This window comes from Paroedura picta, chromosome 12, assembly GCF_049243985.1.
Source record: "Paroedura picta isolate Pp20150507F chromosome 12, Ppicta_v3.0, whole genome shotgun sequence".
NCBI classification, from domain to species: Eukaryota; Metazoa; Chordata; class Lepidosauria; order Squamata; family Gekkonidae; genus Paroedura; species Paroedura picta.
In genome coordinates this window covers 12,700,789-12,714,730 of record NC_135380.1, presented here as the reverse complement: position 1 = coordinate 12,714,730, position 13,942 = coordinate 12,700,789, and the positions used below count along the sequence as shown (strand labels likewise).

Genomic DNA, 13,942 nt, shown 5'->3' with positions numbered 1-13,942 from the left:
ATTAAGAAAAAATCAGTTTAAAAATGTTTGAGCTGAAACATACTGCTTAGTGCAGCCTTTCTCAATTTTTTTTTTTACCGTTGAGAAACCCCTGAAACATTCTTCAGGCTTCGAGAAACCCCAGACATGGCATGATCATGTAGAATAGGGTTGGGAAGCAGAGCTGTGGACACACCCATCTGGGCCTCCCTTCCCACCCCCTCCAGACCTGTCATTGGCCATCATACGGCCCACACCGGGTAGGCACTGACAAAAACTGTCTCCAGCCCCTGTGGGGAATTGTCCTTCAGGTATGCTACCAGGACACAGAGCGATTGCAGATAAGATCCAGGTTCTAGCTAGCTGAGCTATTTTATAGGATCTGAAGCTGGTGTGTGGGTTCTGAAGGATGGCAGCTGCTATATTCTATACATCGTGGCTTTTTTGTGGCAGGGCTCCTTTTGGAGGGAGGGGGTTTCTCATGTCCTGCAAGGGGAATGGGCAGAAATTAGTGCCGTCTTATACATGAGTTCTGTCACCTTTTCTTTTTACATAGTAAGTACTCCCCAAAACCCCTATATCTCCTGCCTCTTTGATGCACCATGAGGACTAGAAGCTTCCTTTGCATTCTGTAATTGAATCCATGTCCTGCCATTCGGCCTGTGAAAGACTACTGGGCCCCAGAGCCCATTGATGAGGCTGATTCCTTTGGCCTGCTGCGTCTCCGCTGGACATTTGGATTTCTGCCCATGTCTAATACCACCTTTGTGCTCTTTCCCCCCAAGGCAGGAGGTCAGCAGCTCCTCCGCTCCCCCTCGGGGTTTCTCCGCACCACATACCTACGGATACATCTGCGGCCCGCTGGCCTCAGAACTGCTGGCCATGGATGGTGTAGAAGAGGACGAAGACCCCACCCTGCAGGAGGGGAGCTGCCGCCCCACAAAGCTCTTCCGTGGTTTCTGCAGGACTCCCTCGTCTAGCCTGAGCGAGGACGAAGCTTCCCTGGGGGGCTCCCTGCTCAACGGGTGGGGCTCTGTCTCGGAGGACAACGGCACCAGCACCCGCTGCAGCCTGGTCAGCTCCTCCGACGGCTCCTTCCTCCTGGACGCCAACTTTGCTCAGGCCCTGGCCGTGGCGGTGGACAGTTTCTGCTTTGGGCTGGCTCAGAGGGAGGCGGACAAAGCGCTGACAGGTAACCCCCTCCTCTCTTGCGGGTGTTAGCTGCGTCCGTCTCATAAGCAGGCCTCCTCCCCCCTGGAGCGAATGGGCTGCCCCTGGAGGCTGGAGGGTATGGCATTTCTCAGAAGAGAGCCTGCCTTAGGGCACTGTAGGGTTGCCAAATCCAGGTTGGGATATTCCTAGAGATTTGGGGGCTGGAGCCTGGGGAAGGCAGAGTTAGGGGAGGGACCTCAGCAGACTGTCATGCCAGGGGGCTCACCCTCCATCACCGCCCCTTTATCTAGGGCAATGGTTTTCAACCTGGGGGTCGGGACCCCTTTGGGGGTCGAACAACCCTTTCACAGGAGTTGTGGCTGGGCGAGCAGCTTGGCTAGGGGGGGCACTGTTGCCGCTCCTCCTGAAGGTGCCCGCCAATTTATATACAATTTATATACAATCCTGAACAATGGTTCTTCACCCCATTGGTCAGTTTCGGTTTAATTTCTGTGAAAGAACACTGAAATAATTTTATGGTTGGGGGTCCCCACAACATGAGGAACTGTATTAAAGGCTCGCAGCATTAGGAAGGTTGAGAACCACTGATCTTTGTGGCCTGGGAAATCATTCTGAATTCCAGTAGAACAGCAAGAAGGTTGGCCCCTGGCTGGATGGGGGGATGAGACATTTAGTGGATTTTTCGCCTGCCACCTCAGCAGTAGTAATAGTATTTATTAAGGGAAGTTATGGGTTTTTATTGTGTTTTTATTCTTTTATTGTTGTAAACTGCTGTGAGCCCACCTGGGAACGGCGGTATATAAATCCAAAGATGGCTGGCTGGCTGGCTGGCTGGCTGGCTGGCTGGCTGGCTGGCTGGCTGGCTGGCTGGCTGGCTGGCTGGCTGGCTGGCTGGCTGGCTGGCTGGCTGGCTGGCTGGCTGGCTGGCTGGCTGGCTGGCTGGCTGGCTGGCTGGATGGATGGATGGATGGATGGATGGATGGATGGATGGATGGATGGATGGATGGATGGATGGATGGATGGATGGATGGATGGATGGATGGATGGATGGATGGATGGATGGATGGATGGATGGATGGATGGATGGATGGATGGATGGATGGATGGATGGATGGATGGATGGATGGATGGATAGATAGATAGATAGATAGATAGATAGATAGATAGATAGATAGATAGATAGATAGATAGATAGATAGATAGATAGATAGATAGATAGATAGATAGATAGATAGATAGATAGATAGATAGATCTCCAGGTCCCACCAGGCGATTGGCAACCTCAGGACATTGGACAGGTAGCCAGGGCTGTGCTGGAGAGCCCCTCCCCCCAACCTTCAGTTACCCTCCAGTGTACATTGGCTTCTCCAAGAATGAATCTAGCAAGGTATTGAGTCTCTCTTGCTTCTGCCCCCCCCTCTCCAACCTGAGATTCCCCACAAGTGTCAGCAAGAAGCTACACCTTTCTGCTCGCCCTCCCCAGAGACAGGTCTGTGGGCCAGCAGGGTTGAGTTACAGGCAAAGCATGATCTGCTCTCCGGAGTCCTCGACAGCCGAATTGATTTATCTTGTATCTGCTGCTCAGGTTCTGGGCACTTCCATTCAATCTTTGTTCCTCGTAATAAGGCAGACGGCCAGGAAAGTGCGGCTTGATTTATCACTGCGGTAATTCTCGGTTGCCGTTAGAATGAGGCTTTTGTTTCGAGTCCCCCCCCCCTTACCCCACCCCGCTCTGTATAGAAAACTTTGAGCCGTAAATGACAAAATTGATGGAGCCAGCAAAAATGCAAAAAGGAAAAGACCTTCCAGGCACAAACATGCCGAGAATCCCTGAGCGAACGGCTGGACGGCGGCTGCTTCCATTCACCTTCCTCTCAAAGGCAGAGGCCGGCCCTTTCCTCCTCTCCCCGGTGCCTTTGAAGCTCTTCCTGGCTCTGTCAGCTAAATAAGACAGATCCCACCTTTGCATTCCACTGCAGGACAGCAGGGTGAGGTCATGTCTGCCTTGACCCGCTTGACCTTGAGAAGCCCCTTTGGCTCCCCACTGGCTTCCTGCGCCCTTGACACCACGCCAGGCCTAGTTCCAAAACGCTCCGAGGAGAAGCAACAGTGTGCTTGCTGCCTTCTGGAGGAAAAATAATGAGGTTCTTTCCTGTGAGGTCTCCTGCTTCTGCAAGACCACCTTACAAAGAGTGCAGCAGCCGGCTGCTCCTGCGTTCCAGTTCCTCCCACTGACCCAAATTGCCAAGTTTCCAGGCTATGAATTCACGGCCCCTTGAATGCTGCCCTGTCGAGCATTGCCATCGTGAAGTGAGCCCCTCCAGCTGGAATGTGACACAACAGGCACAGTGGCAAATTCCTTGCATGGAGATAGCAGAGGGCTCAAGGCTAAGCACCATGGAAGCAAGACGTGTCCTATTGTGATTGCGGGTAAGAAAACAACAAACACGATTAAGCAGGCTGCAGGCAGTGCTTCTTCAGGCTAACACAGCGACTTTATTATAGAATTGTAGAGTTGGAAGGGACCCTACAGGCCATCTAGACCAACCCCCTCCTCCATGCAGGATCAGCCTCAAGCATCCAGGATAAGGATCTGTCCAGCCGCTGCTTGAAGACTGCCAGTGAGGGAGAGCTCACCACCTCCTTAGGCAGCCAATTCCATGGTTGAACTAGACTCATAGAATCCTAGAGTGGGAAGGAGCCATGCAGCCCATCTAGTCCCACCCCCTGCTCAGTGCAAGATCAGCCTGAAGCATCCAGGATAAGGATCTGTCCAGCCGCTCCTTGAAGACTGCCAGTGAGGGGGAGCTCCCCACCTCCTTAGGCAGCCTATTCCACTGTTGAACGACTCTGACTGTAAACATTTCCCCCTCTGATATCTAGCCAGTACCATTCTGCACACAGTTTAAACCCCTTACTGCGGGTCCTATGCTGCCCCTGGAAACCTTTCCCTGCCCTGATAGGATAGGTAGAAACAACGAGCTATCCTAGGCTAAGCTGCCTAAGAAGGACGGAAGATGCCCCATGTCCGCATCTCGCCCTCAAAGGTGGACTCTTTTCTCAGAGATGGACAAAGTGCTGTAAGAGGAGAAGGATGAGAGCCGGATTCCCTGAGAGCTGTCACTCTGCTTCAAAGGAGACAGTAATACAAGATCAGAGAGTAAACAGGAAGTTTAGGGACCTGACTTGACTAGCCTAAGCTGATCATAGCCCCTCTGAAGTAGGGAGCTCAGAGAGCACAATTTTCTTCTCTTCTAATGGAATTCAGTGCAGGGTCTGAGTGCCGTTTGTGACGGGCATTCTTCTGTCTCTACTTTCGGAATCAAGGAAACGTATCTGGCATTAAAAAGACGCTCTAAACAAAGGTGTGCTGAATACAAAATATTTCATGGGCATGCATCCTACCCCACAGTTCCTCTGACAGAAGTCTTTCTGCTCATTTGCCCTCCCACTGCAGGCCCCCACTTTGCCTTAACAAATTCCCCCCAGGAACAAAATTGGGAGGAGGTCCAGTGGGCTGTACTTGGAGGCTGAAGCAAGAAAATCTCATTTTGCAAAGTCCAGGGATGGCTGGACACACATCAATATTTCTTATAGCCCTTTCTCCCATGGGCGTCATCTCTGTAGCTTTCACAACAACCCTGCAAAGTAGACCAGTATTATTAGCGTCATATAACCAGAGAAGAAGTGCAGGAGTTCAAGGCTGAAAGGCAGGTTGCCTCGTTGAGTTGACGTTTCAAACCTACTCAGATCTGTCTGCAAAATCCAGCCTTTCTCTCCCCCAGGATATAGCAAAGTGGTTGTTTTGGGGCAGAATCTTAGGCCAAACTTGACATGGCCAGGAAGGCCAGTGTTTAAGGTCACCCGCAGAGAAAATACCAGACTGGGAGGAGTTTACTAGGCATTGGGGAGGTGTGGTGGCTCAGTGGTAGAACTTCTGCTTTGTGGGAGGAAAGCCCTAGGTTCAAATGTCAAATGCCTGAACCACCACAGGGCAACTGCCAGCTGCAGTAGAGGAGACTGACCTTGATAAACTCGCAGCCTAACGAATGGTAGGTAACTACCAGTGTGGTGTTTGTTTCAATTGCTGTGGCATATTATTGAACGACCCCACCTTTTAATCCAGAGTAGACGTCCTGTGGTGGGGGAGGCAGAGATTGATTAGGTACGCTGTGTACAAGGTAGTCTGAAGGGCATTGCTATACATTACTGTCACTCTGCCTGCCCCTTTCCATGTCCCACTCAGGTCCCTGGGAGGGACTCTTCTCCTCCGGCTGCCCACCACAGCGCACACTTAAAGGGATAATGATGCACTTCCTCTTCCCCCTTGCAGACTTCCTGCCCTCTGGTTCTCCTCCCGATGGAGTCGTGCCTCTGCATGCTGCCACGGAGAGCTCAAAGGAGGCTCAGCAGAATCCTAGATCACAACCCCTTCCGGTGTGGGAGTGGAGCACAGACTGGGTGAGCGAGATGGAAGCCAAGTACATGCAGGCGGCTGAGAACCAGAGCGTCTCCCCACAGTCCGGAGAAGGAAAGGCAGAGACCCAGAAACCCTTGCAGGAGGCAAACGGCAAGTGCTTCAGGGAAATGGACAGCTGCAGAATTGGCAGGTTTTTGTTCGCTCCTATGGACCTGCCCAAAATCTTGCTCCATTTATAGCTGCAAGACAGCCAGTGTCTTGGGGCCCAGACAGACCATAGTCCATGCAGAAGAGCAGCTTTTGACTTGGGGTAGTTTGTTGTGTCACAGAAGTGGGAAAGAACCATGAACCTAATCACTGGTCCAGCTCTTGGAGATGCAGGCCATGGAGAAAGTCAGCATCCTCTTGCAACTCCCTGCACCCTGTCTAGTTGCCTTGGTTATCCGGAGCACTCATAAATATTCCATTTGGCATTCTGCTTTGTCAGCTTCAGATAGGGAATACAGAAGTTTGCATTCCTCTGAACTCCCAGTCTGTCGTGTTAACCCAAGGGAATATCATTCCAGGAAGAAGATGCTCATACCCAACAGCTCTGACCTTTTAGATCCAAACTGATGGTGGGCAGGAAGCACTTCATTTTAAGATTGTGGGCAGGTAGCACAGCAGGTCTGAAATAGTGGCCAGGAAGCACTTCAGTTTAAGATAGTGGCAGGAAGCACTTCATTCTAAGATGGTGATCAGGAAGCACTTAGGTCTGAATAGTGGCCAGGAAGCACTTCAGTCTAAGATGGTGACAGGAAGCACTTTCTAAGATGGTGATCAGGAAGCACTTAGGTCTGAAATAATGGCCAGGAAGCACTTCAGTCTATGATGGTGGCAGTAAGCACGTCAATCTAAGATGGCGGCAGGAAGTACTTCAGTCTAAGATGTGTACAGGTGTGTAGCCTAGCCAGTCAGAACAGAGGGCAGATATTTGGGAAAGGGGCCATTGCTCATTGGTTTTTATGCAGAAGGGTCCAGGATCAATCTTTGGCATCCCCATTTGAAAGCTCTCAAACAGCAGCAGGTGGCAGAGAGGGCTCTCACTTTTCCTAGTGAGGGGCTTCTCCTTAGAACAAACAGTGGTCTCCCGTGCTTTTGTGTTTGAACAATATTCTCTTGGTTCACGTTGTTTGCAATAGCAAAGTGCCACCCATCACTCCATCGCATGAGAACAGCTAGCCTTTCAACCTCGAGATTCCAGGGAATTTGAGAGAGGATTTGGCCAAGGGCAGCTTTTTAAAAGAAACCTCTGCAGGTCCAGTGGGCAAGCTGAAAGTTTCTCGCTTACCTGAACCTTGTCTATTGGAACTGATTTCATATTTTGTCCCTCTGATGAGGTCACTGACTTTGGATAGAGACCCACCATATGAGTTTGGCCACTGGTCCATCTAACTCCACGCGATCTATTTGGATGGCAGCCTCCTTTCCATCTGGCAGGAAACGGTCTTTCCCAGTGCCAGCAACTGATGAGATGGGGATTCCCTGCAAATGTTGGGAGCTAACCCTGGGACCGCGTGGGCAGACAGCATGTCCTCCTCCGCTGAGCCCCATCCCCATCGTGTATGAGAAGCCTCTTCAGCAGTAGCTTAATCCGCTGCAATGAGGAAGTGATAATGTTTAGCTCCTTGCTGAAAAGCTTTCCCTGCTGGGTTTTCAACAGGCCTGGAGAAAGGGGGAAAAAAAAAAAAGCCCTGTCCTTTTAATAGAAATGTAATGTGCAGAAATGGGCAGAGAAGACCTTTCATGGCCGGGAGGTAAATAATGACCCTGCTAAATAACATCCCATTCAAGCGACAAAACATTTTTCTCCAGGCCTGTTGGAAAGTCTGTTCCCCGCTGATGCCAGCTTTATCACAGACACAGGAGCAGCCCCAGCTGCTGTTTTTTGCCCTCTCCACCAACACTGAGCCAGCCTGACAGAGTGCCTCTTGCACAAGAGTTTGGGTCAACAAACACGTTTCCTTCACGGGGTTTTGCCGGAAGTTGCCAGCTCTTCGAGGAAGGGGTTAAATCCTCCATGCGGCTCCCACTGGGGGGTCTACAGAGAGGCCTCTTAGTGGATTCAGCCCTTCCACGCTGCTTCAAGAATGCAAAGGGGGGGGAGGGAGGGAGGGAGGGAGATCCATTGATTTCCAATGCTTTGCCTGAGTGGCAGGAACCATGATGTCTTCCCACACCTTTGCGCCTCAGTGAGCAGGAATGAGAACTTCGATTAGCCACGTCCTCGTCAGCCGGCAGACGGGAGGATCCAGTGCGACCTGCAACCTCTGCCACATCCACTTGACTTCACAGCATCAAAAGAGGGATGGGGGCTTCTTGGTATCCCTGGCCAAGGGTTACATTTCGGGGCTGCCAGCTCATTTCCTGGGAGAGCGGCATTACGCCTTCTTGATACACACGGTGACCGTTTTGTGTGAATAGGCCATATGCTGCAAATTTAGAGTCCAACACCTTTTTCAGACCAACACCTCTTTATTCAAGGTACAAGGTTTCGTGTGCCTGCACACCTTCTCAGATACAACAGATCGTCTTGTATTATATTGTATCTGAGGAAGTGTGCATGCACACAAAAGCTCATACCGTGAATAAAAAGGTACCATGGGATTCAAACCTTGTTCTGTTTCTTCAGACCCACACGGCTACCCACTTGAATCTAGGACATGTATCGTTGAGCTTTGGGATGTTATTTGAGTTGTCGATCGCACGTGCCAAAGCTGGAAAATGTGTACATTTCCCTATTCACAACCAAGGATTAAGAATATTGGACGTAGTGCCCTCTTCCAGTAAAAGATTGCCAAGACAGAGAATTGCATACTTTGGAAAGACAAGCCGATTAGGCAACTCCCTTTGGTGACAAGATTGATGTTAATGTTTTGATTGGAAGGCGTCTCTGCCAACGTGGTGTGGTGTCTCCCTGACCTCTAAGACCTCTAAACCAGCTAGCCAGGTACTAGAATAATGGGTAGCTACAAAAGTTTCCAAATCCTGCTGACCATTAGATTTGGACAACTATATATAATAACTATATTAGTGAATAGAGCGGTTTGCGTATTGATTATTTAATATTTGAATGCTCATCCCTACTATGAGCAGAGATCTAGACACATCTTGTAGTCATGTTGGTCATCTTTGTTCTTGGCAGACTGTGGCACAGGAAGGGATCAGCCACCGATTAGCACCAGTGCAAAGCAGGGCAGAACACTTATGACTTTAATGACAGAAACAAATGCCACTTGCTACTATGGCAACCTGCAGCTGCCAGATTCTCTCTTTGATACCACCATTTAAAGATACAGGAGGCAATTTGGGGCCATCAAGCCACCCAACCAGTGATAGCTGGGAGACATGAACAGACTTGAATTGTTATAGCTGAAGGGTCTAGAACAGGGGTAGTCAAACTGCGGCCCTCCAGATGTCCATGAACTACAATTCCCATGGAATTATAGCCCATGGACATCTGGAGGGCTGCAGTTTAACTACCCCTGGTCTAGAAATATGAACGATTCATGGCAAGTATGAGAACTGGCAATTCTTACACAGAAAGGGATACCTGGAGCAGTTTGGATCCTGCCCTTCCTGACAGCAATATACAAAACCAAAACCAATGTTTTAAAATGTACACAAACGTTATTTTTGATTTCCTTGTTTATTGATTTAACACCCTACCCCACCTTTCTTCCCAAAGAGGACCTAACCTAGCTTCCATTGTCACCTCCGTGGTACCTTCTCAATGACCTTGCACAGTAAGTTAGATGGGAATTCAAACCTGGGTCTCCCAAATTTTAGTCCAATCATGCTGGCAAGAAAGAGAAAGATATTACGGGCGCTGCCCAATAGCTTTTTTTCTGGAGCGTGCTTCTGTGCTTTATATAGATAACTAGTAATTAAGCCCGCTGCAGTTTAGATACAGCGGGCGCTAGGGCGGCAATGGGGGTGGGGGGTGGCTGCGCGGGCTGGGGTGGGGCGGGCACGGGTGGTAGGCTTTGGATGGGCCGGGGCGAGGCCGTCGTGCACTGTCTGGTGGCTTCTTCGGATGTCTTTGCGGGGCAGGAGCTACCTGATGTGTCCGTGGTCGTGGAGCGCAGCCGTCAGCTGCAGAGAGTGGAAGGGGTGGATGTCGTTGTGGCAGCGGCTCTGGCGTTGCGGCAGCGGCCTGTGGCAGGGGCAGCCGCTGGTGGCAGAGGTGGAGGGCGCGGCATCGCGGCGGGCGACATTGGTTGCGGGGCCAGCGTTGGAGGTGCGGGGCTGGGCGGCAGCAACTGGAGGTTTCGCGGGGCGCCGTGGAGGCGGTGTGTGGGGCGAAGGCGGGCGCGGCGCTGGCGTGGCTGTCGGCAGGGCGAGGCCCGCGGGGGAAGGCGGCGCTGGGTCGGGCGCTGTTGCGGCTGTGGGCGGAGGCGGAGGCACGGCTGCAGTAGGGAGGCGCATGGGGCGTGCGAGGCGGGCTGGCCGCGTGTGAGGGCGGCGGCGGCTCTTCGTCTGCGAACGGCGAGGCAGCGAGCGGCGTGTGCGCCCGAGCAAGCAGCAAGACAATGGCGTCGGGGGAGCGGATGCAGGCGAGTGGGGGGGCGGGCCGGGAGGCGCGAAGCGCCTCCTGAGTGGTCAGTCCAGCGGCCAGGGACCAATCAGGAGCCGCGCTGTGCGTGGCTCCTGATTGGTCCCTGGCCACCGGACTGACACTTGGAGGGGCCAATCGGCAGGCGCGATTGGGCCCTCTGATTGTCAGTCATGAGGAAGGGGCCTATTCGCACCCTTCCTCATTACGGACAGGGCCCTCCTTAGGTGCCCTTAACCGATTATTTAATCCGCTCCGCGGAGCGGTTTAAAGATGGGGAAGGAATGGCTAGAATTGTCCTGCTCCTGCCCCTGTAACAGCAGCCTGACGTGCAGAGATTTATCTTGTGGAGCTTTTCCTACTGCGGAGTTAGGAGATGAGGAACGCCTCCCCCACCACTGTTCTTTGTGTTAAAGGAACCGGTAAGGACATGGGCAATTCAAGGGACAATCCTACTAACAAAGCTGCCAGCTCTATTTCCAGAGAATGTCTATTTGCTGCAGAGTGCATTGTTTTGCATTGGTGGTGGTGGTGGGGAGACATCTGGGACCTGAAGGCCCTTGGTCGCCAGTAAACAAAGGACTGCTAGAGGGAAAGTGCCCTTGCATGCTCTGGAAGCAGGCCTGCAGGGGGAAATGTGCTGGATCCTTTTTTCCTGGCTTGTCAAAAAGATGGTTTGTGGCTTAGCCCACAATTCCTGTCTCATGCCCTGGGATGTGAGTGGGCTGGAACAATAGCCTTTTTAAGGATTGCTTGGGACCACCCCGGGCATTATTAACAACAGATTGTTTCTTTTCAGGTGCCTGCATGTCTGACTTGATCAGCTACCGTGACGGAGCCGTTGGTGCCCGGCAGGCCTCTCTCGCCAGCACCCACAACACAGGGTCAGAAGACTTTGCCACTCCTCTAGGATGCAAGGAAGCTGTGATGGGAAAGCCCGCCCTTCAGAAACAGGGACCGGAAAGCGGTCCTTGAGAAACTTGGCATCGTACAGGGATGGAGACGTAAAGTCTACCAAGCTGATGCCTCCCACACGCCTTGACCCTCCAGAGTCTCTTGGGATCCAGGGGCTGTGATGCAAGCCAGAGGGCCAGGACAGGTCTCTGCATCTAGGCCTTAGTCACCATGCCTGAGTTGACTGCACTGTATTCTCGGGAATAATTTCTGCTGATATTCCACCGACCACTGAGAGGAAAGGTCTGGGATTCCTCCAGCTTCTTTTGTCCACTGATACTCTGCTGTATTCAATTAGGATATCGTTTGAGCCACCTCCTTGCTCGGCACAACAGACATGCTTTCAGGAAGTGTGGAGACTGTGGCTCCACCATGCACCAGTTCTTAGCTTTCTGGCTGCTTCAGGCCGTTGAATATTTAGCGATTCCAGATTGCAACGTGCTGCTTTTTCTCCTCAGCCGTCCTACATCCCTTGTCAGAGAAATCTAGTCTTGCCATGTTTTGAATTTACCGCCATAGCTGCCCCCTGAACTGCAGTTTCTAGCTGTCTAGTACATTTGCATCCCATCTTTCTACGAAGAATGTTAGGGCAGCGAGCACAGCTCTCCTGTCCCCGTTTTATCCTTAAAATAGCCTTGAGAGGTATATTAGGCTGAGAGTTTATCACTGGCCTGTGGCCACTCAGTGAGTTTCCTGGCTAAGCAGGGATTTGAACTCGGTTCTCCCAAATCCTCCTTTGATATTCTATCAGTACAGCATACAGTTGGCAGGTGGGCTGGTTTTGTTCTTTGCCACCATTCACCTGCTGGTTTCTGCAGATCAAATCTCGAACAGAAGGAAGCCAGAACATTTTTGTTTTGTTTTGTTTTGTTTCCTGGAGGTAAAGATGAGTGCATGGGGTAATGAAGGCAAGTTCCTTGGGCATTTTGCTGTTGGCTTCCTTCCCAAGATAGATCTATGCAGCCATCTGGCTTGGCTCCTTACCAGGACATTTCTAAGGGGGGGGGGGAATGTCCCACTGTTTCTAATCTCCTACTTATAATTGCAGTGCACAGTTGTGCCTTGGACAGGGCACTCTTGGTGGAGGCTGAATTCTCCCTGCTGCTGATTCCAGCCAGCTTCGGGTGGTTTTATTATTGTTATTTGTATTATTATTATTAAAAAATAGAATCTACAAAACAGGACAAGGGAATAATTCTTGCAAAAAGGTTTGGGCAAAACTTTTACTCTTTTGGAGGGGTTTTTCATATTCATGCCACCCACATAATGCAAATGCTTCTCTCCTTTGGGATGTCTGTCCTATTAATTGCACCTGATACGGCTCAGCAACTAACAGGTTTTGTGGCCTTATTCTGTAAATAAACTGATTCCCCCCTCTCCACTGTGGTGTATGTCTTTCCGTATCAAACGAAGTATTGCATATAGGCCATGCATCCTGGTGTTTATTTTGCTGGTGCCATGGAACCTTCATGTTCAGAGGCAGTGTACCCCTACATACCGATTGTATAATAGTATAACTATGGGAGAGGACTCTTTTATTTATTGATTAGGCTTTTAACTACATGGTATACAAAATGGCCGATCCTACTGTAATCTGTAGTAACATCTACATTAAGATACTCTAATTTGTCCTTCGATTCTGAATCAAAATCATTTTATCTAGTACATTTTAACTTTAACCCTGGGGTTTCTTGATGCCCCTGGAAGGGTTTCCCAAATGGGTGGGAGTTAATTAATATTAATATATATATTTTTTAAAAAATGTATTAAACATTTATCAGGTGAAGTGACCATATATGGTCATGTATACCCCCAATGGTCCATGATGGGCCTGGAAGGGGTGGTAAGGGGAGGGGCCCCGGGTGGGCGTGTCCACAGCTATTCTTCCCAACCATACTCTGCATGATCCCACCACTTCTGGGATTTTTCAAGGATCCACATACTTCTTCCATTTTATTCTTCACAGCAACACTCTGTAGTAGGTGAAAAAGTAACAGAATGGGAAATCTGACTCTTGATCAGACACTCTACCCATGATGCCACACCAGCTGTCATGTCTGATCACTGCCTGGAGGGATAGCTAGTTCTGAGTCCAGCAGCACAGATCAATAACAATTAGGGGAGGGGCCATGGCTCAGTGGTAGAGCACCTGCTGGGAATGCAGAAGGTCTCAGGTTCAATCCCGGGCATCTTCAGTTAAAAAGATCAGGTTGTAGGTGATATGAAAGACCTCACTTTGAGACCCCGGAGAGCCATTACCGGTCTGGGTAGACAGCACCGACCATAATGGACTGATGATCAGATTCGGTATAAGGCACTTTCATGTGTACATGTGAATTTTGGCGTATATTCTTTCAAGTATCTGGTGGAAGATCCCATGGGGATGATGTGTTCCCTGTGTTGAGTTCCAGTATGGAAGAAAACGTCAGGGCCGAAATGAAGTCATAAACCAAAATGGTTGGTGCTGCTTTGACTCCAAGGGCGGCTCTGCAGTTTCTGATTGATGAGGGTCACTCTCCTTCGGTAGCTCATGGGTTGCTGCTTGTGAGCCATTCCAGCGCCCAGAGTCAAGCCCTTTGAAATGTTGACCTTGTGGTTCACTTTCTGGCTGCCTTTGCTCTTAGTTCAAGGAGCCTTCCTGCCCCACTGAATCCTCCTTCGATGCCTTCCCCGGGGCTCTGTGCTAAGGCGGAGCAAAATTTCGGTGTTGTCATTTGGTATTCCAGTCATCCCCACAGCACTCAATGAGCCAGGCAGGTCAGGGAGTTAAGTGCTTGTGCACAGTTGGAGAAGAGGAATGGATAATTTTATGGCAGCAATGA

General features: G+C 50.6%; 1 protein-coding gene across 3 annotated transcripts in view; it reads left to right on the top strand.

Moving 5' to 3' along the window:
* Window positions 1–12,499, top strand: part of ROBO4 (roundabout guidance receptor 4) — a 66,557-nt gene extending 54,058 nt beyond the window's left edge. For all 3 annotated transcript variants that reach the window (XM_077305482.1, XM_077305479.1, XM_077305480.1), the window contains 3 exons: window positions 765–1,171; window positions 5,486–5,722; window positions 10,966–12,499. In XM_077305482.1, coding sequence (XP_077161597.1) covers window positions 765–1,171; window positions 5,486–5,722; window positions 10,966–11,141 — 820 coding nt within the window. In that variant the 3' untranslated portion in view covers window positions 11,142–12,499. The remainder of the gene's footprint in view (window positions 1–764; window positions 1,172–5,485; window positions 5,723–10,965) is intronic.
* Window positions 12,500–13,942: the final 1,443 nt, after the last annotated feature.